The sequence below is a fragment of the Schistocerca serialis genome, chromosome 1 (genome assembly GCF_023864345.2).
Source record: "Schistocerca serialis cubense isolate TAMUIC-IGC-003099 chromosome 1, iqSchSeri2.2, whole genome shotgun sequence".
NCBI lineage: Eukaryota > Metazoa > Arthropoda > Insecta > Orthoptera > Acrididae > Schistocerca > Schistocerca serialis.
This window is the reverse complement of record NC_064638.1, coordinates 200,143,459-200,169,911: the sequence shown is the minus strand read 5'-3', so window position 1 is coordinate 200,169,911 and position 26,453 is coordinate 200,143,459. Positions and strand designations below refer to the sequence as shown.

At 40.6% G+C, this 26,453-nt stretch overlaps 1 protein-coding gene across 2 annotated transcripts in view; it reads left to right on the top strand.

The window, feature by feature from the left end:
• LOC126465310 (anaphase-promoting complex subunit 1) overlaps positions 1-26,453 on the top strand; it is a 335,155-nt gene that overhangs the window by 102,466 nt on the left and 206,236 nt on the right. For both annotated transcript variants that reach the window (XM_050096297.1, XM_050096296.1), the window contains exons 11-12: positions 9,032-9,254; positions 9,356-9,416. In XM_050096297.1, coding sequence (XP_049952254.1) covers positions 9,032-9,254; positions 9,356-9,416 — 284 coding nt within the window. The remainder of the gene's footprint in view (positions 1-9,031; positions 9,255-9,355; positions 9,417-26,453) is intronic.

The window sequence follows — 26,453 nt, the reverse complement described above, 5'->3', positions numbered from 1 at the left end:
GTTTTAATAAGTGTGAAAGTAATGTCACACATATGTAATGAATTGCATTATTTCTTTTCCAGTATCAGTGTTCTTATTAAGACAAAGGAAGAAAGTTCCAATGTTTAGAAGGCATGTAAAGGACTTGCAATTTTTGTTAGTTTTGTCAGATGATGGCAAAAGGTGATCTCTTTTTTTAATCCACTCTTGTATGTTTTGTAGTCCCTTTCATCCCTACTGACCACAACCACCTGAAAGAACACACGTAACCTTCTTTCAAACAGATGCAGTTTCTCTCTAACCATATGTTGCCTATTCCCCTCAAGTCTCCTCCAGATAATCCGATTTCACCTTGCCTCCCCAAATCCCATCACAGTGACCTCAACTTCACACCTATGGAATGACCAGCTGTTCATATCCTTCATCCCACTCAGTATCTAGTCATTCTATTTGCAGACAAAGGCTTCATTACCATGCTCTAGAATTGCACTAACTATTCTCCTGAAGGTTTTCACCAGCTTACCTGCGTCACTGCCTATAAACTGTACCTCTATGGTCTTTTCTCAAAAATCCCCCAGGGGTCTTGCCACGCCTTGGTGAATTCATGCTTGGCTACTACAGGGCCCCAGCCTCTGCAGCACCTCTTCCCTTTCTGTGCTGCATATCTATCCTTCTGCTATTCTTTTCCCCTTCCTTGGATAACATGTCTGAGACATTTTTTGGAATGGGTTCTGAGGTTTTAACAGCCTGACATCAGAACAAACACCATCTGTTTTTTCTTTCTTTCTTCCATCTCCTACCCTTCCTCTGTTTCAGTATTTGAGGTTTTTGTATTTCTTCTTTCTCTCTGTGTGCTCATGAAGGTCGGCCCCAATTTTTGATATGTAACAGGCGACTGGGTAACACATAAATTCCCAGCACCGGGTGACAGGTAGGGTTCACATGTACCCGATGGTACAGGACAGAGACAGGGAGGGTTGATTGCCTGAGCTGTTACCTTCCCAAATTGCCAACTGGTTCCTCTGTCAGGAGTTCAGAAGGTGTGACCTGAGGTGTGAACAATCACCTAAGGCAGGTTAGCTCCCCTCCGAGGGGGGAACCCAGTTGTAAGGAGCGTGCCATCAGTGATACTGGCAATCATGGGAGATTCTCTTGGGATGAGCCAATCACCGTGTCAGTCTATATATATAAACTTAAACGGAATGAGGCTAAAGATTCAAAGGATCTCTAAGCTGCACCTCAGTTCCTCATGGTACCACACACTAATAGAAGATCAGCCCTTTGATGCCGTTTATCTGTTTATTATTCAGAAAGATGCTGATGCATTTGCAAGTCCTATAAAATCCTGCTCTCGCTTACTTAATGGAACTTTGGTTTTGGGGACCAGTTCTAATTTTCAAGCCCAACAACTGTTTGCAGCTTCACTCCTCCACAGCTATCCTGTTCATGTCGAGGCCCATCAAACGCTGAATTCTTTGCATGGTGTTATTCACGCTCGACTGCTTGATGGTGTGACAGAGAGTTAAACCCAAACTTACTTCTCTGACAAGGGCATCACTGCAGTCCATCGGGTAATGAGAAAGATTAATGCAACCTTAGTGCCTACACATACTCCTCTTCTCACATTTGATGGAGTAGTGCTTCCATCGAGGGTCAGAACAGGCTATGAAGTCATCATGGTCTGACTGTACATTCCAAATGTGATGCATTGCTACCACTGTCAATGTTGTAACCAGACTCCCATGTCCAGCCAGACTCCCATGTCCAGCCTCCTCCCAAGAATGTGCCGTGCACCTCGATGAGTGGGCCATCCGGGAGATTTGGGTGAAGGAAATAGTACCTTGCTCTATGAAGGACACGACCATGCAGACTTGTGACCTTAAAGTCAGCACTACAGTTGTAAAATCCCCTAGTATCACGGTAGCATCCCCCTCTCCAGCTGTGCAACAAGCCAAGAAATCATGGCCCCTGTGGCGAAATCACCTGCTTCATAACTGACAGGTTGGATAGGACAAAATAAAGACTCCTGTGAAGACTTCTTACGTCCCTTCAGCCAACAAGCATCTGAGTCTTCATCTGCCAGCCACAAAGACTCTAAGAAATCAAACAAGTATAGTGAAACTTCCTGGCAGATTAAAACTGTGTGCCCGACCGAGACTCGAACTCGGGACCTTTGCCTTTCGCGGGCAAGTGCTCTACCAACTGAGCTACCGAAGCACGACTCACGCCCGGTACTCACAGTTTTACATCTGCCAGTACCTCGTCTCCTACCTTCCAAACTTTATAGAAGCTCTCCTGCGAACCTTGCAGAACTAGCACTCCTGAAAGAAAGGATAATGCGGAGACATGGCTTAGCCACAGCCTGGGGGATGTTTCCAGAATGAGATTTTCACTCTGCAGTGGAGTGTGCGCTGATATGAAATTTCCTGGCAGATTAAAACTGTGTGCCCGACCGAGACTCGAACTCTGGACCTTTGCCTTTCGCGGGCAAGTGCTCTACCAACTGAGCTACCGAAGCACGACTCACGCCCGGTACTCACAGCTTTACATCTGCCAGTACCTTGTCTCCTACCTTCCAAACTTTACAGAAGCTCTCCTGCGAACCTTGCAGAACTAGCACTCCCGAAAGAAAGGATAATGCGGAGACATGGCTTAGCCACAGCCTGGGGGATGTTTCCAGAATGAGATTTTCACTCTGCAGCGGAGTGTGTGCTGATATGAAACTTCCTGGCAGATTAAAACTATGTGCCCGACCGAGACTCGAACTCGGGACCTTTGCCTTTCGCGGGCAAGTGCTCTACCAACTGAGCTACCGAAGCACGACTCACGCCCGGTACTCACAGCTTTACATCTGCCAGTACCTCGTCTCCTACCTTCCAAACTTTACAGAAGCTCTCCTGCAAACCTTGCAGAACTAGCACTCCCGAAAGAAAGGATAATGCGGAGACATGGCTTAGCCACAGCCTGGGGGATATTTCCAGAATGAGATTTTCACTCTGCAGCAGAGTGTGCGCTGATATGAAACTTCCTGGCAGATTAAAACTGTGTGCCCGACCGAGACTCGAACTCGAGTTCGAGTCTCGGTCGGGCACACAGTTTTAATCTGCCAGGAAGTTTCATATCAGCGCACACTCCGCTGCAGAGTGAAAATCTCATTAAATCTCATTCTGGAAACAAGTATAGTTTTCTCCTTCCCTGACTCGGAGATCTTCTTCAACAGTGTCGCTGCATGATACCCTCACCTGACCAACCTCCATTTCGCCGGTGCTGGATTTCTTACTGGTTTTCTGTCCTGGAATCCGCAGACCAACCCAGAGAGAATACCGATGCCTTTGTAGATCTCATGGAACAGGATCCTCTGGTCTCTGCACACTGTAGCAGTGAGCCTTCGAAGGCTGGCACTTGGTTGCCACCGATGTGACAACCCTTCTTTGATCCTTCCTTCTCTTTTCCAGTCATGACTTTCCTGCAATGGAATGTTCACACCATTAGATCCAACAAGGGGGAATTACGGCTGCTCTTGGATTGGCAGCGTCCTCTTGTTTCCTGCGTCCAAGAAACAAAACTGTGTCCTCACCACCGCTTTGACCTCTTGCATTTCCTTCCAGTCGATTTTGACCTTCTCCCCAAGGATGGAATTCCATCTAATGGGGGAGTCATGCTGCTCATGCGAGATGATGTTCACAGCCAGACAATCTCGCTGAACACTCTGCTCCAGCTGTTGCATTCCACATTATCCTTCCTAGCTTCACCTTTTGTCTTTGCAAAGTCTACGTCCCTCTGTCATTGGGTGTCACCACGGCAAGCTTCCTCCAGCTTATTGGTCAACTCCCTCACTCCTTTTTGTTGCTCGATGACTTTAATGCTTACCATCCCCTTTGGGTCTCTTCCAGAACCTGTCTGAGAGGTGCACTCTTGGCTGACCTTCTCAATCAGCTCAACCTCATTTGTCTTAACATTAGAGCACCCACATTCCTTTCAGACACCATGCACACCACTCCCATTTGAACCTCTCGTTCTGCACTGCCCATCTCGCCTGTCATCTTGAGTGGTTCTTTCTCTCTGTCACATACTCCAGCAACCATTTCCCAAGCTTTATCCACTTGTTGACTCCTACCCCACCTATGTGCAAACCCAGTTGGCAGCTTTTTAAGGCTGACTGGAGGCTTTACTCCTCTCTGGCAACCTTCGGCAAACATTTCCCCAGTTGTGATGACAAAATAGAATTCCTTACAAATGTTACCCTTGCCGTCGCAGAACATTTTATTCCTCACACTTCATGTTTACTACATGTCGTGGTCCCTTGGTGTACTGAGGCATGCTGTGATGCAATTCCCACGCAGACACGTGCACTCTGAATTTTTAATCATTGTCCTATGATGACGAACTGTATGTGTTGTAAATAGTTGCGTATGCAGTGTTGTTGCATTCTTCGGGATAGCAAAGAGGCTAGTTGAATTTCATTTACTAGTTTTTTAACAGTTCCACTTCCTCTTCCATTCTGTGGGCCAACTTCTGACTACTCTCTGTGACCAAGGTCCATTCCCCAATTTCCAGCCTTATTGTAGTAGATGATGTCATTGTGGATCCCTTTGCTGTCTCCAACACCTCAGGCCGCTATTTTGCGGAGATTTTGAGCTTCACCCACTATCACCGCACCTTCCTCCATCGGAAAGGAGTGGAAGTGGCTCAGGTGATACCTTTGTTCTCTCGGAATCATGAATGCTACAATGCCGCCTTTATTATGAGGGAACTAGAACGTGCTCTCACTTTATTGCTATCTCCTGTTCCAGGGTGAGACGATGTTCACATTCAGATGATGCAGCACCTCTCTCTTGTGGGCAAGTACTTTCTCCTTCATACGTACAATTGCATCTGGGCAGATTGCAAGTTTCCCAGAAGCTGGTTTGAAGCCACTGTCATACCTGTACCTAATCCTAGTAAGGACAAATACCTTCCTTCTAGCTACCACCTGATATCTCCCACCAGCATGGTCGGTTTGTATGGTGGCTCAATTCTCCTACTCTACTAACCACTGCACAATATGGATTTCGAGCGCGCTGTTCTGCAGTTGATTGTCTCATCACTTTGTCAACCCATGCCATGAACAGTTTTCTGCGGAAATACCATACATTGCTCATATTTTTTCATTTGGAGAAAGCCTACAACATATGCTGGTGGACTGGTATCCTCCATACGCTATACACACGAGGCTTCCGAGCCACCAGCCTCGTTTCCTTCCAGAATATTTAATACACCGCATTTACAAGGTACTTTTGGGTGCAGCGTTGTTGGACACCTTTATCCAGGAAAACAGGGTGCCTCAGGACTCCGTCCTGAGCATCGCCCTCTTTGCTATAGCCATTAACCCTGTTATGATCTGTCCCTCGCTTAGGATCTCCGCTCTCTTTTTGTTGCCGACTTCTCGATCTATTGCAGTTTTCTGTGGGCTTGTCTCCTTGAGCGGCAGTTTCAGCGATGTCTCGATCGTCTTTCCGTGTGAAGCATCGACAATGGCTTTTGCTTTTCCACTGACAAAACCGTTTGTATGAACTTCTGGTGGTGGAATGGCTTTCTTCTACTGCCATTACATCTAGAGCCTATTGCCCTTCCATTTGCTGAAACTATGAAATTCCTATCACTCATGCTTGATAGAAAAGTTTCATGGACTTCCCATGAGTATTACCTGGCTGCCTGGAGTACCCAGTCCCATAATGTCTTATGTGTCGTAAGCGGTACTTCCTGGGGAGCAGATCAGACCACCCTCCTCCATTTGTACTGATCCCTTGTCCTTCAAAACTAGTCTATAGGTACTTTGTTTATGCATCTGCCCATCCATCCATCCAGCCATCTAATGCCACCTGAATACAACCCACTATTGCGGAATTCGTTTTACACTAGCCCGGTTGAGAGTCTCTATGCAAAAGCTGCTGTCATATTGGTGTAATGTTCTCCTCAGCTGGTATGCGGGCTGTTCATCTGCCATGCCTGGACACCCATCCTATGGCTCCTTCTTCAATGACTCCTTTGACTACCAGTATGGGGTATGTCCTCTTTCTCTTTTACCACCCGGAGTTTGCCTTTGGTTCACTGCTCCAGCAGCTTAACATCATGCTACCTGCCATGTTCCCGGTGGGCATCAACCCTTCACCACCTTGGCTTTGTGTGGTGACTCATGTTTATCTTAAACCTCATTTGCTTTGTAAGAAAACTATTCTGGATTTGATCTATAACAGTAAGTTTCTTGACCTTCGCTTGCATCTTAGCGATAGTACCTTCATGTACACCGATGGTTGTAAAACTGACCCTCGTGTTGGGTGTGTCTTCGTCATTGACACTGACGATTTTTGGTATCAGCTTCCGGAATACTGATTAGTTCTAACAACAGAGCTCTTCACCCTCTATCAGGCTGCACAGTGCATCCAGCGACACGGGCTTTTTAATTGTGTCATATGCTCCGATTCTCTTAGTGCCCTTCACAACCTCTTTGTGCTATACCCTGTTTGTCCCTTAGTGCAACGGGTCCAAGAAAGCTTCCACTTGCACGCTCTTGAGGGAGCTACTGTGATGTTTATGTGGGTTCCTGGTTACATTGATCTGATGGGCCATGAGGTTGTTGATGCTGATGGCAAGGCTTCAGTCCTCCTACCTCGTTTCACTGACTCTTCCATTCCTTCTGATGATCTCCATGTTGCCATCCGTCGGCAGGTGGTCTGTCTTTGGCATCACCACTGGTGTTCTCTTCATCTGAATTATTGGCCATTTTAGCAAACGATGTGCAGGTTGTCAACCGCGTTTTACTTTTTATCTGTCATAGCAATATGGTGAAGGACACTTAATCTTTAGGGACTTTTATTGTCTCTATGCCATATTTTGTGGACGTTTCTCTCAGAGGAATTCATTGTTATTAGCTCTCTTTCCTTCCTTTGATTGGGCAGAACATGTATTTGTTTTACCTTGTTTTTCATATTAGTGTTTTAAGGTAATGACATGCACGCATATGACCTCAGTTGTTTTTGCGCCCTAAAACAGAACAAAACAAAACCTATCCCAAAAATCAACAGGACCTATAGGGGCTCTTCAAAACATTAGGTCAGTCGTAAAATCTGTCACCTGAGTCCATATTCCTCCTCCCAATGACAACCTCTCATACACTCACCTCTTACCACCTTCTCCCCAAATACAACACAACGGACGTGAAAGCAACAAGTAAAGTAGTCAAGAGGGAATACACATATTTAAAAAAAATGTAATTGTTGCAAAGTGCAAGCTGTCAAAGAATGAAAAACAAAGCAGCAGCAAGATGCATGATTACAGGAAAGGTAAGTGTCGTTCATAGGAAAATTAAAGAAACAATTGGATAAAAGAGAAGCAGCTATTTGAACATCAGGAGCTCAGACGTCATGCGAGTGCTAAGCAGAAAAGTGAAGGCTGATAATTGGAAGGAATATAGAATGGCTGTGTAAAAGAAAGAAACTTGAAAGACAATATTATGGAAAGAGATGAAGAAGTTGATGAAGGTGATACAGGTCATACAGTACTGCGCGAATTTGACAGAACAGTGAAAGACTTCAGCTGAAACAAGACACCTGCTGTAGAGGACATTTCTTCAGAATTTTGAAGTTATGTTTATTCTGGTTTTCAAGATATGTGAGACAGATGAAATTCTCTCATACTTAAAGAACGGTGTAACAATCTCAATACCAGATAACGATCAGTAAACTCATGATTGTAAAAAACTAATACGAATTATCTACAGTAGACATAATGGCTTGTGGAAGCCCACTTAGGGACAGATCAGTTCAGGTTCTTGTGAAATGTAGGAATGAGCAATGCAGTACTGACACTACGACTGATTTTGGAATATAGAATAAAAACAGTAAAATCCTCATTAATTGCATTTGTAAATTTAGAAAAAAAAAGATTTTTAGAGAGTGAGAAGGGGCTTTATCATTCCCCAGTTTCATTCAGTTTGCACATTGAGCAAACAGTAAGGGAAACTAAGAAGAGACCCAGAAAGGAAATTAGAGTATAGGGAGAAGAAATAAAAGCATTGATGTTCACCAGTTACTTTACTTGATTATTCTGCCAAAGAGAGGGCAAAGAACTTGGAAAAATTAATAGAACAGAATGGATAATGTCATGAACAGAGGTTTGAAGATCAACGTAAATAAACATAAAACAGTTTTAATCGAGTGTCGCTAGATTAAGTGAGGTGGTGAATTAGATGTCGCAAGAGATGCCAAAAGAAGCACATGAGTTTTGCTATTTGGGCATCAAAATAAATGATGATGGCAAAAATAAAGAAGATATAAAAAAAAAAAAAGCTGATGGGAGAAGTATATTACTATTGAATATACATTTAAATGTTAGGAAGGACTCTCTAAAAGTAAGTGTAACCTTATATGAAAATGAAACATGGACCAAAAGCAGTACAAACAAGAAGAAAACAGACAAACACTGAATGTGTGTAGATCAGGTAAGTGATAAAGTACTGAATGAAATTAGGAACAAAAGAGCTATATGACAAAACTTTTCTAAAAGAAGGTTTAGGCTGATAGGACCATCCTGAGGCACCAGAGAGTAATTAATTTTATATTTGAAGGAAGTGAGTGTGTGTGTGTGTGTGTGTGTGTGTGTGTGTGTGTGTGTGTGTGTGTGTGTGTGTGTGTGTGTTGGTGGTGGTGGTGGTGGTGGTGGGTGGGTGGGGGGGGGGGGGGGGGGGTTAAACATTATAGAGGAAGGCCAAGCCAAGGCTTGAATACAGTAAGCAGGCAGGGTGCAGTTGTTATGCAGATATAAAAAGGCCTGCACAAGATAGACTAGCATGGAGAGCTACATCAAATCGATCTTCAGACTGACACCACCACCACCACCACCACCACCACCACCACCACCACCAGCATTAACAACAGCAACAACAATGATAACAAGTGTCATTTAAGTTTTGTATTATTTGATGTAAGTGGCAGTTTTTGTATATAATACTGTAATTCAAAGCTTTCATTTTGTGGTTTGCATAACTAGCTTGTTAAACTGTCCTGTGTCTTAGACGAAGCAGTGCCATTTGGTCACCTAGTGGATCTGACTCTCTTCTGGACACGCCAAAGTTTGAAGAAGCAGTGCGCCAGTTATCCCCCGTAGCACCACCACCAGCTCCGCCTGTTTCTCCAAATGAAAAAGTACCATTTAGTTCTTCATACTTGGAAGGAAGTCCACAGGCTGGTGGCCAGCTTGTGCATATCCGTGATCCAGTTGCTAACAGAATTACATTGGCAAGTTGTGGTTGCATTTTTGTCTCCTGTTATTCAATTTGCTGTGAAACTGACAGCCTAGCTTTCTTAAAAAACATTAAAACATTGGTCTTTTTTTACAGGAATATGCTGATGGGTCTCTGTTCCGTATGGCTCTCCCAGAACTTTGTACCTCACCATTAGGTATGTCAGATGCCATTTACTCCATTGTGACAAAGTGCTGATGTCTTCATAATCAATATGTTTCTCTTTTTATCAGTGTGAAAATGCTCTTTCTCTTATACGTAACTTGTACTATACCCCAAAATAATCCTCTGTTACAGTAATTGTGAACGGTAAACTAATAGAAGTGAAATATACAAGTCTGGAGATATCGGCACTTGTTTTATAACGTTGCTCCTAAGTGATAAACAGGTATATTTGTTAGTTCTGAAGTATGATATCTTGTGTCTTAAATTGCATTTCTTACCTATAGGAATTCCCATTATCTTTGTAAGAATGAGAAATTAGAGATTGGTTGGTATCTCGTTGACTGCAGTATTTTGTTTGTGTACATCAAAACTTACTATATTGCTATTTCATATTTGGATGGTGTTTTTAAGTCCATGTTTTGACGTGTCTTCCTTCTAAAACATACTAAAACTTTGTATTTACCATTTGAGCTCCATTTCATTATGTCAAAGAAACAGTTATTGTATCTATCTGTTTACCATCACACTAGTTTTTGAAACCAGAATCGGTGCCAAATGATGCACAGTTCATTCACATCTGTATAGTCCCTTTTCCAAGGAAAACTTAAATGGCTGTACTTGAGCTTGATGGAACAATATAAATATACTCTCTAATGTTCCAGTTCACTTTTGTACTTAGTTACTTTGTGTTAACCAAAGGAATTTTTTAAAATTGTGATTTTTGTTACATTATCTGTTCAGTTTATTGGACTGATAAATTCCCTTCAGCACTCGGCAGCTGACCATTGACAATTGTTTTACTTGTGGCATTAAAAGTGTGTTGCTTAGTGATGGTACCAGAAGTGATTCGTATTTGTAGAACTGTATAGGACTTCAGTTCAAGTTATTTCAGATGATGTAAATTATTTATTTTGTAAGAAAAATGGTGCAGATTCTCATATAAATTATTTATTATCACCACAGTTACAAATTCTAGTGATGAACGAAACAAAAGAACAGTATATGTGTATGGTGTCTGTTCTTTTGGACATGTACAGAAGAACAGACGCCGTACACATATAATTACGGTGATCACAAACTGAAGATCATTTCTGTGCGAATGCAGACGTATGCTCGAACTCGTGTGGGAATAGGCCTTGCCACGAGCATTGAGATTAATGGGCAGGGAGCACTACTTCCATAGTTTATGGAGTAAGTTGAGAAAGTGGGTCTGCCGGGGCTGTGCTTGGGATAAGTCCGCGCAACCACACTAATTCCTGTGTTCTCGTTGGCTTAGGGGCTAGAATGCCTGCCTAGTAAACAGAAGACCCGAGATCGAATCCCAGTCGAGCACACATTTTCAACTGTTCCCCATTGATTTCTATCAACTTCCTGTACACAGCTGATATTTGTAATTCATTGAAATTTCAAAAGAACAGTACATTGCAACTGACATCTTCTCCCTGAGCATAATTTCCTTCATGTACACACAAAAACTACTCCGTAGCATCTGCCTTGTCTGGTGCGTCACAGACAATCATTGGACTTGGGTGATGAGCAATAATCACTTGACCAGGGTTGCACAAATTCACTGCTTGTGGTCATGGGACCCTCTTTCTTTCACCTGCCCAGTAAAATCTTGTATATAATAATCTCGTTTTATTTACTCTTCAGTTTGCTTAACAGCATAATGTCCTTTCCCTTGCACAACCTTGATCATTTCATATTGCATAGTGCATGCAACCAGCTGCAAAATCAAACAGTACATTTGAATACTAACTTGAAGCATCTACTTGCTTCATTGTAGAACCAGATTGGTGTTTGTTGGCATAGGAATACTCTTTTAATCCCAGCTTGCTGTTGCTGATGACAAGTCATTCTTATCCGGGGTCTTTTGGAATTCAGAACAGTCCATAACAGTTTAAAATGTGTTCTTAGTAAATATATTCACAAATTCTGTAAGCCATTCACAATTGCTAAGACTCCAAGCTCATAACTACTGTCTCTTTCCTCTTGAGTTTGTATTTTGTAGTCATATAGGAGGCTGGATGTTACTCGTCATCATCTGGAGAGAGTTTTGTAAAAACACAGCTTTGGCCTCCTTTGCTTGCATTGGTGAGTAGTTCAATTCAGTAAATCAAAGTTTGGCAGTTGTAGAGTAATTTGAGAGAAAACTTCTTAAAGTATGCTGTTAGTCCTAGGAAACTTTGTATTGTTGGTATAGATGTCGGTTCTGCAAAGTCTTGAACAGCATCTGTCTTCTCAGTAGGAGGTCACATTTATCCACATGTTCAAGAAAATCAACAGTTCTGTTCAAGAGGTGACACTTTGCAAATTTAGTTTCCAAGCCATATTTTGCTGTAGTTTTTAATGCTAAGCTAACCCACAGAAGTGCCTTATTCTCACTCTTTGCTAGTATTATAATATTGTCCATGTAAATAATATTGTATATATTTTATTTACTTGTCCCGTAGATCATGAATATGACATTTCGTCATGATGTGGAATGTGTCACTTTAACATAAGTTTTGCTGTTAATACTTCATATCTAAGAATTCATCTATTGAGTAGAAGGAGTTGTCATTCAGAAATTCTTTTAATTTGCTTTTAAATGTTGGTTGGCTATCTGTCAGACTTTTAATACTATTTGCCAAATGACCAAAGATTTTTGTGGCAGCATAATTCACTCCTTTCTGTGCCAAAGTGAGATTTAATCCAGAATAGTGGATATTGTCCTTTATTCTTGTGTTGTAGCTATGTACTTCGCTGTTATTTTTGAATTGGGATGGGTTATTAATGAAAAATTTCATAAGTGAATATATGTATTACGAAGGTACTGTGAATATCCCAAGTTCCTTAAATAAATGTCTGCAAGGTGATCTTAGGTGGGCTCCGGCTATTATTCTGATTACACCCTTTTGTTCAATGAATACTTTCTCTCTTAATGACGAATTGCCCCAAAATATGATGCCATATGAAAACAGTGAATGAAAATAGGCATAATAGGCTAATTTACTAATATGTTTATCACCAAAATTTGCAGTAACCCTAATAGCATAAGTAGCTGAACCTATCTGTTTCAGCAGATCATCGATGTGTTTCTTCCAATTCAATTTTTCATCAATGCACACACCCAGAAATTTTGAGTATTCTAACTTAGCAACAGACTTCCATTCATAGTCTATATTTATCAATGGTGTCATGCCATTTACTGTACAGAATTGTATAAACTGTGTTTTCTCAAAATTTAGTGAGAGTCCATTTTCAGATCACCACTTAATAATTTTCTGAAAGACATTATTTACAATTTCCTCAGCTGATTCTTTCTTGTTGGGTGTGATTGCTATACTTGTATCATCAGCTAAAAGAACTAACTTTGCATCTTCATGAATGTAGAGTGGCAAGTCGTTAACACACATTAAGAACAATAAGGGACCCAGGACTGAACCCTGTGGGACACCATTCTCGATACCTCCCCAGTTAGAGAAATCTGCTGGTTTTTGTAGATTATCTGTACTGTTAATTTCAACCTTCTGCATTCTTCCAGTTAAGTACGAATTAAACCATTTGTGCACTGTCCCAGTCATACCACAATACTTAAAGCTTATCTAGAAGAATTTTATGATTTACGCAATCAAAAGCCTTTGAGGGATCACAAAATATCCCAATGGGTGATGTTTGGTTATTCATTGCATTTAATATTTGATCAGTGAAAGCATATATAGCATTTTCTGTTGAAACGCCTTTCTGAAAACCAAATTAACATTTTGTTGGTACTTCATTTTTACAAATATGTGATGCTACTCTGGAATACATTACTTTTCAAAAATTTTGGATAAAGCTGTAAGAAGTGAGATTGGGCGGTAATTGTTAGCATCAGAACTATCCCTTTTTTTATGCAGTGGTTTAACAATAGCATATTTCAGTCTATCTGGAAAAATTCCCTGTTTCAGTCAGCTACTACATATGTGGCTGAGAATCCAACTTATTTGTTGGGAAAAAGCTGTTAGTACTCTGTTGGAAATGCTATCAATTTATTATTTTCCTAATTTCAGTAGGAGAGATGGTTTAAATTTCAATTTTATCAAATTGCCTCTTCCATATACTACCTTGCTTTTTCTAATGAATAGCTGGAACCTATTTTCTCTACAACAGTTAAAAATGATTATTAAAAATGTTATCTTACTTCTGACTTCTTGTTAACAAACTTTTCATTGTGTTTGATAGAAATACAGTCTTCCTGTGCTCTCGGTTGCCCTGTTTCCCTTTTCACAGCAGTCCAAATTTTTTAAATTTTATTATCAGATGTGCTAATCTCAGACATAATGCACATACTTCTCGACTTTTTAATGACTTTTCTTAATACAGTGCAGTAGTTTTTATAATGTTTCATTGTTTCGGGACATTACTCCTCCTAGCTGTAAGATACATTTCCCTTTTCTGTTTACAAATTATTTTCATCCCTTTAGTAAGCCATGGCTTTTTACATGGTTTCTTACAACTATATTTCACTGTTTTCTTAGGGAAACTGTTTTCAAATATACTCACAAAGGTATCATGAGATAGGTTAAATTTTAAATTAGCATCATGTTCCCTGTACACCTCATCCCAGTCTAGCTGTTGCAAGCTTTCTCTAAAATTTTGAAGTGTTAAATTGTTAATGGAACACACTATTCTGGAGGACTGTTTTGCTTACTGTACGGATATATATCTCATACTGTAACTAGCTGTGCATCATGATCAGACAGACCATTCTTAACAGGAAAAGTTTTTATTTGATTAAATTTATCTTTGTCTATGAAAACATTATCTATCAGTGTGCTGCTTTTCCTGTACCACCCGAGTAGGAAAATCAATAACTGATGTCAAATTGAAAGAACCAAGTAATACTTCGAGCTCAAGCTTTCTATCCGACTTTCAGAAAATCTACGTTGAAATCCCCACAAACAATAATTTGCTTTCCTTTGTCTGACATGTAGCAAAACAAAGAATCCAAGTTCTTCAAAAAAATTGAAAATTTCCCAATTGGGACCTATATATATGGCTACAATTATAAAAGTGTCTTTATTTAGTTTAAGCTCACATGCACATGCTTCTCTTTGTTGCTCTACGCAAAATTTTTTAGTTTCCAAATTTTTCACACTATGACTGATTTTAACATATATGGCAACTCCTCCTCTCTCCATAGTGTCTCTACTTACATGTGCTGAAAGCTTATATCCACCTATATTTACCATTTCCATACCTGTGACTATACGATGTTCAGACAGGCATAGTACATCTAGTCCACCATCAGTTTTTAAATCTTCTATACAAACAAGAAGCTCATCTACTTTGTTATTTAATCTCCTGATATTCTGATGCAATATATTAACATTATTTTTTTCACTATACTGTTATGAGAATCTTGTGATATTTTCACATCTCTAGTACATGCCTGTCTGAACTTTTCATTAAGCATAATTTCAATCAATGTAGGATGACTGGATACTGATCTTAGCCTAAAACAGTACTCCCATGAGTTTCAGAGCCCCCCCCCCCCCCCCCCCCCTCCCCTTCAAGATTTTGCTATCATCCCAGCGAGTTTACCCTTCCCTTTCCTATTGAGAAGCAGGCAATGTCTTGTGAAGTCCACCTACCAATACCATCAACAGGAACCAAACCTATGCTTGACAAAGTAGCCGCCCGAAGCAGCTGATCTAATTCCATATTGACCCTCCTGACAGAGCTGTTCAATTGGGGCTGGTCATACCGCATGAAAGTAGGAACCAAGCCAACATTTGTATGGTTCGTTGCAGATGCTATTTTTACCAGGTCACACTCAGTATTGTAGCCCTGATCCCTATTAATACTGTTTCCCACTCCACCCACTACCACAACGTGATCCTGCATTGTAAAACCTTTGCACAGTGATCCTACATCCTCTATCACTTGGCTAAGACATGCACTGGGCTTGAAAATACTTGTGACCTGGTACCTGTCACCTAATTTTTCCTGCAAAATCTGGCCCACACCTCTTCCATGGCTACCACCTAACAACAGAACGTTCCTCCTACTTTTTTGCAACATTTGGTTTCCTAGTGAAAGTCTGTTGAGTGCTGACTACACTTAAATCTACTTGAGTCTCTTCCTTAGCTGACTGAGGTAGCAAGGCAAATCTAATATTTGTGCCAGTGATGAAACTGTCTGAAACTGTTCTCTTTCTGTGGGCCCTGTTCCTTGCTACCACTTCCCACCTGTCTTTACCCTCTTCCCCCCTTAATCTCATTCAGTTCCTCCCTAGCACTATCCAGTTCAGCCTGAAGGGCTTTAATCTTCCCTTTCTGTTCTGCTATTTTCCTATCCCTTGAATATAATCTGCAATACCATGAAAGAGACCCATTTACTTCCCAAAGCCACTAAAGTTATGTGGAACACTAATATACGTGTATACTATTAATATAGTAATGTAATGCAGTTAAACTAACGTTAAAAATCAAAACTTGTATACCCGAAAAATTAGGCCTAAGATTGTGTATGCACGATACCTACTTTACGCATTTTGAAAGGAAATAAAAGATAGAACTTAAAACCTTTAATTCCCTGAGTAGATACGGTACTACTAAATATATGTCTAATGAAAACAACCCAAATTCTTCACTTAATACTTAAAGAAATCTCTTAAATTTATATGTAAACCTACATCTAAAGTATGCCAAAAACGGCCCTTATGTTTTTTTTTAGAAATACTTATACTTTGAAACGAGTGAAACCTCCAATAGATAATATAAAACAGACTCTAATTAACTTTGTTACGCTGTAATATTAACTTAATTGACAGTTATTATAGAATTAATTATTTATCTTGATGAGCTTAATTTTCAAGCGTGTGCGATCTGCGCCAGTGCTCCCAACCCTGAATTTGATAATCCAAATAGAACTTTCGTGAACCTGAACTGCCCTGAGTGTGTCACAAACAAAGTACTCCTTTGGCCCTCCTCAAGATCTGAGTAAAACATCCATTCTATAGGTCTATACATAAAAGGAGGGAAAGGCAACCATTCGTCTACAGTGGATTGATGTGTAAAGCACATAACAGAAAACAGGATTGACATTAACTTTCAAACACTAGCTCTTTTTCCATAAGTGATACACAAATTTTCTCACAGCCACACAGACATCCAAACACACTCTCTATGGCCATGAATGGGTGTACTGTTGCTGGAAAAAGAACTAGTGCTTGAACAGTAGTGTGAATGTCATTGTCTGCTATGATTAATGTGCTTCATTCATCGAAACCGCTGTAGGTGAGTGGTTGCCTTTCTCTTATTTTACGTGTTTCTCCATCCAGGAATTTCTGTTCTTTAGTGTAGCGTGCAGGCACTACTGGCTTCTTGTAGTTTATCTAAAAGATCTGCTATAAGGGGCAACAGGTAGTGATCTTTCACTGTAATGTTATTTAATTTTCCGTAGTCTATACAGATTTGATGCTACCCAGTTTTTTTACAGCTACAACCTGGCTAGCATATTCGGATGAACTTAGTTCTGTTATTCCTTGATAAAGCCACACCTGGACTAAGTAATCAACAATTTCACTCCCTTATAGTAACAATCTTCTAGATGTACTGTATGCTGGTTGCTCTTCCTCACAACAATCTTCATTCTGACATCAGTGGACTTTATGTTTATTGGAGTGTGATTGGTCACTAAATCTTGTTTCATCATTAACAGAGCTTCATATATCTTATTCTAGTTTGTATGCAATATGGATACACATGAGACGATTCTCACCTTCTGTGTTCCCAATAGTAAGTCCATCCTTGTTTATTAAAATTTTGGTTTGATGTAGAAGATCATTTACATTTATTATTTATAAATTCATAACATCTCTGTTGTTGTTGTTGTTGTTGTAGGGGTGGTGGTGGTGGTGGTGGTTGTTGTTTTCACTCTAAAGATTTGTTTGATGCAAATCTCTGTACTAGTTTATCTTGCACAAGCCTCTTCATTTATGGATAACTACTGCAGCCGACTTCCTCCTGAATCTGTTTGCTGTTTTCGTCTATTGGTATTCTTCTGTGATTTTTATCTGCTGCACTTCCCTCCAATTCAATACTGACAATTACTTGATGCCTCAGAGTGTGTCCTATCAACCTACAGCTTCTTTTAATCAAATTGCACCATAAATTTCTTTTCTCCCCAGTTCTGTCCAGTACCTCCTTATCTAATCTTTTGCATTCTTCCGTAGCACCACATTTCAAAAGCTTCTATTCGTTCTTGTCTGAACTGCATATTGCCCATGTTTCAGTTTGTACAAATTGCATTCCAGACATAGACCTTCGGAAAATACTTCCTGACTCTTAAATTTATATTACCTATTAACAAATTGCTATTTTCTAGGAACACTCTCTTTGCTGTAGCTGGCCTGCTTTTTATATCTTCTGTACTTTGGCCACCAACAGTTATTTTGCTATTCACATAGCAAAACTTGCCAACTACTCTTAGTCTCATTTCCTAATCTGATCTGTACAACGTTGCCTGATTTAATTTGAATACATTCCATTACCCTTGTTTTACTTTGGTTGATGCTCAGCTTATAACCTATTTTCAAGACACTATCCACTCGAGTCAACTTCTCTTCAAAGTTTTTTGTCTGTCTCTGAAATAATTAAAAAGTAAAATCTCAAAGTTTTTATTTATTCTCCTTGAACCTTAATCTCTCTTTCAAATTTAGCTTTTGTTTCCTTTATTGCTTTCTCAGTGTGCATATGAAATAATGTCGGGGACAAGCTACAGTACTGTCTGTCTCCCCTCTCAACTGCTGCTTCCTTTTCAGGTACTGTATAACTGTAATCTGGCTTCTGTACCTTTTGCTCCCTGTTGATTGTATAACTGTTATCTGGTTTCTGTACATTTTGCTCCCTGTGTTTTACCTCTGCAGCCGTTAAAATTTTGAAGAGTATACTCCAGTCAAAATGTCAAAAACTGTCTTTAAGTCTACAAATGCTGTAAACATAGGTTTGCCTTCTTCAGTCTATTTTCTAACATAAGTCTTTAGGTCAGTATTGCCTCCTGTGTCCCTACATCCTTCCAGCACCCTAGCTCATCTTCCTGAAAGGCGGCTTCTATCAGTTTTTCCATTCTTATGTAAATAATCTATGTCAGTATTTTGCAGCCATGACTTTTTAAAGTGATGGTTCAGTAATATTCACACCTATCAGCATCTGCCTTCTTTGTAATTGAGATTATTTGCGTTCTATAAATCTGGGGACTTGCATATTAGGTGGTATAGTTTTGTTGTGACTGGTTCTCTCAAAGATCTCAATAATTCTGAAGGAATATCATCTACTCCGTGGTTCTTGTTTTGCCTTAGCTATTTGAGTGGTCTATCATATCACCCAACTCGTATTCATTTATTTCCTCTTCCTTTTCTGTGATATTGTCTTTAAGTTCATGTCCCGTGTACTGCTCTTCTTTATATTCTTTCCACCTCTCAGCTTTCCCGTCTTTGCATAGTACTGGCTTGCCACATGACCTCTTGATATTCATACAGTTGCTTTTCTTTTGTCCAAAGGTCTCTTTTAATCTTTTTATTGACACAATCCATCTTCCCTAGTTATACACAGTGTTTCCCAATTCTGTTAGGACTGTGGCTATGAAAAATACAAGTAATGAATTATGTTCATAAAATCACTGTCATAATCCAAAATAGTCTCCCCCTGAATCAGAACACAGCTGAAATTGTTTTGAAACAGTGACTGTAGTCCTTTTTTGAAGCTGTGTTTAGTAGTGCAGTAAAATTTTCTTGGATGTCCCTAATTGAATTGTAATGTTGTCCTTTCATTGCCAGCTTCAATTTGAGGAACAACCAAAGTTGACTGGGGCCAAATCTGACAAATAGAGTGGGTGATCCAGGACTTTGATCCATTTTCTGGCCAAAAAACTTGTGCAGAGTCCTCACTTTGTGGGCTTGGGTGATGTCATTTAGGAGCACCTGGGAACCGGCCTTTTGATGTTCATGTCAAATTCAATTAATTCTTGGCCACAGATGCTGAAGGACTCAAAAAACTTGATGTTGCTTCACTTCTCCACAGCCATTTTCCGATGAGTGTCAAGACGCATACTGTTACATTCATGGCCAGGATGCCTGCTGCAGCTGTGCACTTTGATTTTGTACACAGCTGTTTTTGAAGCTTCAAGGATTGTAATGCCACAACTTGCTATGAGATAGCATTGCAGTTTGGAATTTCACACAAGAAGTCTTAACAGAACTTGTACATACTGTGTACCTGCTTCTACAGCCTTGCACTTGTCCTCTAGCTGTTCCTGCATGACCATTTTGTGCTTTCTGCCATTCTCATTGTTTAGAAATCTGTTTTTCCTTTTGTCTATGTCATTTCCTTTTTTATTTTGTCCTTTCATCAGCTAAACGCAGTATCTCCTGTGTTACCTGACGATTTCTACTAGACCTTGTCATTTATATCAAAAAACAAAGATCCTGCATTCTTTCAATCTCTTCATATGCAGAACTAGTTGCTGAATAAACTTGTACCACTCTGGTGGGTTTTGGCTTTGTGTCTGTCTTGTCTACAGTAACGCATTCACTGTGCTGTTCCTAGTAGCTCACCCACATTCCTACATTCCTATTTTTTAAATTAATTATTAGATCTTCTACTGTGTTTCCTCTATTTGCTTTTGTGGTAATAACAGTGGTCTCACCCAAGCAGAAGTCCTATTCTTCCTGCCTTCGCAGTTGACTAATTCCCATTATATCTACCTTCAACCTGTTCATTTCCAATTCTAAATTTTATAACCACCCTACCCAATTAACAGGTCCTGCCTTCCATGCTCCAACATGTAGAATGCCAGTTTTGTTTTTCTTGATGAAAATATCATCTTGAGTAGTCCCCGCCCAAAGATCGGAGTGGGGGACTATTCTGCCTCCAGAATATTTTACCCAAGAAGGTGCCACCATCATTTAACCATACATGCAGTATAAAACTGCATCCACTTGGGGGAAAATAGTTTCAGCCATTTGCTGCTCTAGCGTAAGAAGACCATGTTGGCTGACGTTACAGATAGCCCAAGTCAGTAAAGACCAAAAAAGATCAAATAGGGGAAATAGTTTGTGTAGTTGCAAATTTTTGTACAGTGGCAGGAATGGATGGCATGAACAAAATCTAAAAATCCTGACAGGTGGGATGTGAGTGAGGGGGTCGCATTGAAAGATCATTCTTTTATGTTTTTCGTGAATAACTCGAAAACTGTTGCTTCTAGCAAAAATGTTTCCCAGTACAAATTTAATCTACGTTAAATTGCTTATGAAAAGGGCCTATTCATTTTTTCTCATAGTCTAATACACTGGAATTCAATATGGTGTTGGCCCACCTTGGCCTTTACGATAGGTTCCACTCTGGTTGGATACGTTCAATCAGGTGTCGCAAGGTTTCTTGGGGAATGGCAGCCCATTCTTCACGGAGTGCTGCACTGAGGAGAGGTATCGATGTTGGTCAGTGAGGCCTGGCACGAAGTTGGCATTCGACAACATCCCGAAGGTGTTCTGTAGGATTCAGGTCAGGACTCTGTGCAAGCCAGACCATTACTGGGATGTTATTGTCGTGTAACCACTCCATCACAGGCCGTGCATTATGAACAGGTGCTTGATCATGTTGAAAGATGCAATTGCCATCCCCAAATTGCTCTTCAACAGTGGGAAGCAAGACGGTGCTTAAAACATCATGCGCCACACGAAACAACAAGGTGTGCAAGCCCTCTCCATGAAAAACACGACCACACCATAACACCCCTGCCTCTGAATTTTACTGTTGGTAAGACATATGCTGGCAGATGACGTTCACTGAGCATTCGCCATACCCACACACTGCCATCGGATCGCCACGTTGTGTACCGTGATTCGTCACTCCACACAATGTTTTTCCACTGTTCAGTCGTCCAATGTTTACGCTCCTCACACCAAGCGAGCCGTTGTTTGGCATTTACCGGCATGCTGTGTGGCGTATGAACAGCCACTTAACCATGAAATGTTAGTTTTCTCACCTCTCACCTAACTGTTATAGTACTTGCAGTAGATCCTGATGCAGTTAGGAATTCCTGTGTTCCTGTATGATGGTCTGGATAGATGTCTGCCTATTACACAATATGACCCCCTTCAACTGTCGGCGGTCTCTCTCAGCCAGCAGATGAGATTGGCCTGTGCGTTTTTGTGCTGTACGTCTCCCTTCACATTTCCGCCTCACTATCACATTAGAAACAGTGGACCCAGGGATGTTTAGGAGTGTGGAAATCTCGCGTACAGATGTATCACACAAGTGACAGCCAATCACCTGACCACGTTCGAAGTCCGTGAGTTCTGCGGAGTGCCCCCTTCTGCTCTCTCATGATGTCTAATGACTACTGAGGTTGCTGATGTGGAGTACCTGGCAGTAGGTGGCAGCACAATGCACCTAATATGAAAAACGTATGTTTCTGGGGGTGTTTGGATACTTTTGATCACATAGTGTAGTTCCCACGGTGAGTGTAGTTCCCACGTTGCAAGGATGAACAAATCACAGATTATTAAAAGTAATATTTTAATGACAAAAAATTAATATTCTTTGCTAAATCAAGTCAGTTAAGAACAAATTATTTAATATGTGTACCACATCTATGTGCAGCAGAGCCATCCATTAGGATAAATTGTGTTCTGGGGATGTAGAAGGGTGGCCTGGGGGGGGGGGGGGGGGGGGGGGGGATGATGCTTGAGGTAAGGCAGGTGATCGGATTGTGCGCTTATACTTCCCACCTTTGTAGGTCTGCAAACTGAAGAGTGAGCAGGCAAGTCCCTGCTCTCTCCACCCCACTACATTGTAACAAGCAACTACAGAGTGTTTCACAAAGTTATACTGACTGTTTCACAGCTTGCCTTATGAATCATTGGTGACGGCAGTGCACAGTTGCCCCCAGGGAATGTTTATTTTGCACAAAGTGCGTTAATACTGTATGGAATACATATCCCTTAATACAACTGCATTGCACTTAGCTGTGACATACACATTCCGTATTTGTTCTTAACCCACTTCATTTAACAATAACAGTTAATTTTATGCCATTAAAACACTGTTTTTAATAATCTGCAAGTTTTGTATCCCCTGCAATGTGGAAACTTATTAGTCCTAGAGAAAAAATGAATAGGATATTTACTGAAGGAAATATAATGTAGATCAATTTTGTAATGGGAAACAAGTTTTACTAGAATCTGCAGTTTTAAAGCTATTCAAGACAAACATAAATCAACCTTTCAATGTCTACCTAGCCCGTCGCTCACACGGTCAAGATTTTTAGTATGTTGTTCGTGATACTCCTTCCTATCACTGTACTCTTCATTTAATAACAAAATTTGGAAAATGCTGATGAAACAAAGGCTGTTCCACTCTCAGTTCAAAAGAGAATGTGCAAGTGTTGACAGGCAAAATTTAGTAGAGAGGCACATGTCTAAAACGATTGATGCATGAGGTGTACAACAACTACCACTGTCTTACCTTAGCAAAAGGTCTTGCCGAGAACCTCTGGAAATTCTGGTCGTAAATAAAATTGCTAAGCGAGTCAGAGGCTTCTGTCCAGTCACTCATTGACCAGTCTGGTGTGGCAATATAAATTAACAAAAGGAAAGATGAGGTTTTAAATTTCATGTGTAAGAAATTGTTCGTACAGTAGAATTGTACAAACAAACCTTCATCTGACCATCGCACAGTCTCCCATACGGAGGAAGCATTCCTGGTGTAGAGAAGTGACTGAAAGATTTCAAAACAAATAGGTCGTCAGGTCTGGATGGAATCCCAGTTTGGTTTTGCTAAGTGTATTCTGTGGCATTGGTCCTTTAGCTTGCGTTTACTGCAAATCTCTTGCCCAGCCCAAAGTCGCAAATGACTGGGAAAAAGCACAGGTGAGGCCTGTGTATGAGAAGGATAAAAGAATGGACCCACAAAATTACAGACCAATATCCTTAACATTGATTTGCTGCAGAATTCTTGAACATATTCTCAGTTTGGCTGTAATACACTTCCATGAGATTGAAAAGCTTCTGTCCACAAATCAGCACAGAGTTAGAAAACATTGCTTGTGCAAAACCATGTCTCACACGATATCCTGTGAACTATGGATGAAGGGCAGCAGGCAGATTCCATATTCGTAAATTTCTGAAAAAGTATTTGAACAGTGCCCCACTGCAGACTGTGAATGGAGGCACTAACATCCGGAATAAGTTCCCAGATATGTGAGTAGCCTGAAGACTTGTTACGTAATAGGACCCAGTACATCGTCCTCTATGGCGGATGTTCATCAGAGATGAGGGTTTCATCGGGAGTGCCCCAGGGTGGTGTGACAGGACATTGTTATTCTCTATGTACATAAATGTTTTGGCAGACAGGGTGAGGAGCAATCTGATCATCGTTGAATGACTGTTGGAATATACAAGATGACTTGGACAAAATTTAGAGGTGATGTGAGGAATGGCAGTTAGATTAAACATAGAAAAATGTAAGTTATGCGATTGACTAGGAAAAACAATCCTGTAATGTTTGAATACAATATTAGTTTTGTGTTGCTTGACTTGGTCACATTGATTAAATATATAGGTGTAAAGTTGCAAAGCGAAATAAAATGAAATGAGCATGTAAGGATAGCAGTAGAAAAGTAAAATTGTCAACTTCAATTTATTTGGAGAATTTAGGGAGAAAATGGTTGTCTGTCAGGGAGACCATGCATAAACGCTAGTGCGACTCATTCTTCAGTGGTGTTATATTGTTTGGGATCCCCCCCCATATTGAATTAAATTTACATACACATACAGGGAGCCTCCCTGTTTACCTTTCCCCTGTTGCTTCATAACCTGGGTTGTGAGTAACTGAATCCACTTTCCCTTCTTCCCCTTTTTTCCTCTCTCTCCTCCCTGACAAAGGAACAAAGTTCCGAAAGCTAGGATACGTAAATTTTCTGTTCTGTTTTGTGTATCTATCGGCTGTACTGAGCTGAGGTAAGTACTGGCCAGCCTCTCTATCTCTTTGTTAGTGACTGTATTATGAAAAGGATAGATTGCTACTCACCATATAGAGGAAATGCTGAGTCACAGACAGGCTCAGCAAAAAGATTGCCATACATTGTAGCTTTTGGCCAAAAGTCCTCCTCCTGAAGTAGAACACACACACACACACACACACACACACACACACACACAGAGTCAGTCCAGCCTCAGTGGCCAGAGACAGTAGTCATGTGTGTGAGAGTTGTGCTTGTATGAATGTGTGTGTGTTTTCTATTTCAGAAGAAGGCATTTTGGTCGTAGCTTAAATGTATAGCAATCTTTTTGTTGTGCCTGTCTGCGATTCAAGAGTCTCTTATATATGGAGAGTAGCAGTCTATCCTTTTCTTAATACTGACATTATCAAAATACAATCCATATAGCAGCTGGTCAACATAAATGATGACCACTCTGTAACGAAGACCATTGGCAGCATATTTTTTTGGTTATGTGCCAGCACCCTGGTATGGTTCAAGCCGTGTCAGAAACCCATTACTGAGCCCTCGACACCAGAACTTAAATCCGTATCATTCAGATTAGCCTTAAATAAACTGCTTTGTCCCATACTGCCAAAATAAGGTACCACATTTTTGTCAACTAAATGGTCTTGCATTTGAGTTGTATGTACTCTGGATTTTTAATTTATCATGCTTATAAGGGAGTGAACCTGTCAGTGCCATCAAGTTCATCATTGTTGCAGACATGGGTATTTGACATAATGAACTTGAAGCTGTCCCTGGATATTGCATTAGAAACTGAAATGGTGTGTACATCAGATGACATCTTTCAGTACATGAAATTTGTTGATAAGACTAAATAACCACAAAGAAGAAAAATAGCTGGGAAACACTTCATTTTTTTCATTTGGGTGCAGTGAATTTTCTTGGTGTTCCATAAGCGACTGTACCAGTGAACGTGGAAGGCAAGGAAGCTCTACTTTTTGAACAATCAGTACCTGCATCATTAATCTGAAGTGACAAATTTGGAAATTGTACATTGTTACACAAATTATTATGGCAAATTATGGTTGGAGCTTTCAGCCATGTTAGTAGAACATCGGACAATGGAAACTCCATAAAGGAATGCAATCATTGCACAGCTTTTTATATTGGTATGACTACCAACTAGCTGTCCACCAGGATGAACGGCCACTGCCAAACTGTGGTCAAGGGCAAAGTGGATCACTCTGTGGCACAACATGCATCTGAATGTAACACAATTGATTTCAATGGCTGCTTCACTACCTGAGCCATCTGGATCCTTCCCTCCACCTCCAGCTTTTCTGAAGTGTGAGGATGGAAGTTATCCTTATAACACATTCATCTCTCCCCTAATTAGCCCGGCCTCATCCTTTAGTAACATATCATCTCCTCCTCATACTCATCTCCCACACTGTTTGTTTGCAGCCCTCTGCCAACAATTCTGCCTGTCTTTCCCCACTCCTCTCCTTTTTTCCCCCAAGCTCCCTGCCCAACAACCTCCTGAGTCTGTGCCTGTTGGCAGTCCTGCACACTCCCTCAGACAGCATTCATCTCTCTCCCCACCCATACACACTATCCCTTCTCCTTCTCCGCCTCCTCTGCTTCTGTCTCTCTGATTGCTGTTCGCATCCCAATTGATGTTCTATTCCAACCTGAGATGCTGGAATTGGCAGTGTGTGTGTGTGTGTGTGTGTGTGTGTGTGTGTGTGTGTGTTTTACCGATGAAGGCTATGACTGAAAGCCTTATGTGAGTGTCTTTTAATTGTGCCTGTCTGCAACTTGGCATGTCTTCTCCACGATAAGTGGCAATCTGTCTTTTCCTACATTGTTGGTAGAACATCATCAATATTTGGAACTTCTTCATCACCAGAGATGTCTGTCAAATCATCTGTAGTATTGGTGTGTGGTAACATACCAACATCCAAACCATTTTCAGTCATGCCATTATCGGTACTCCCCAGTGTTTCAAGAAGTTTGTCTAACATTACAGCAAGAGAAATGTTCGAAAACATTATAT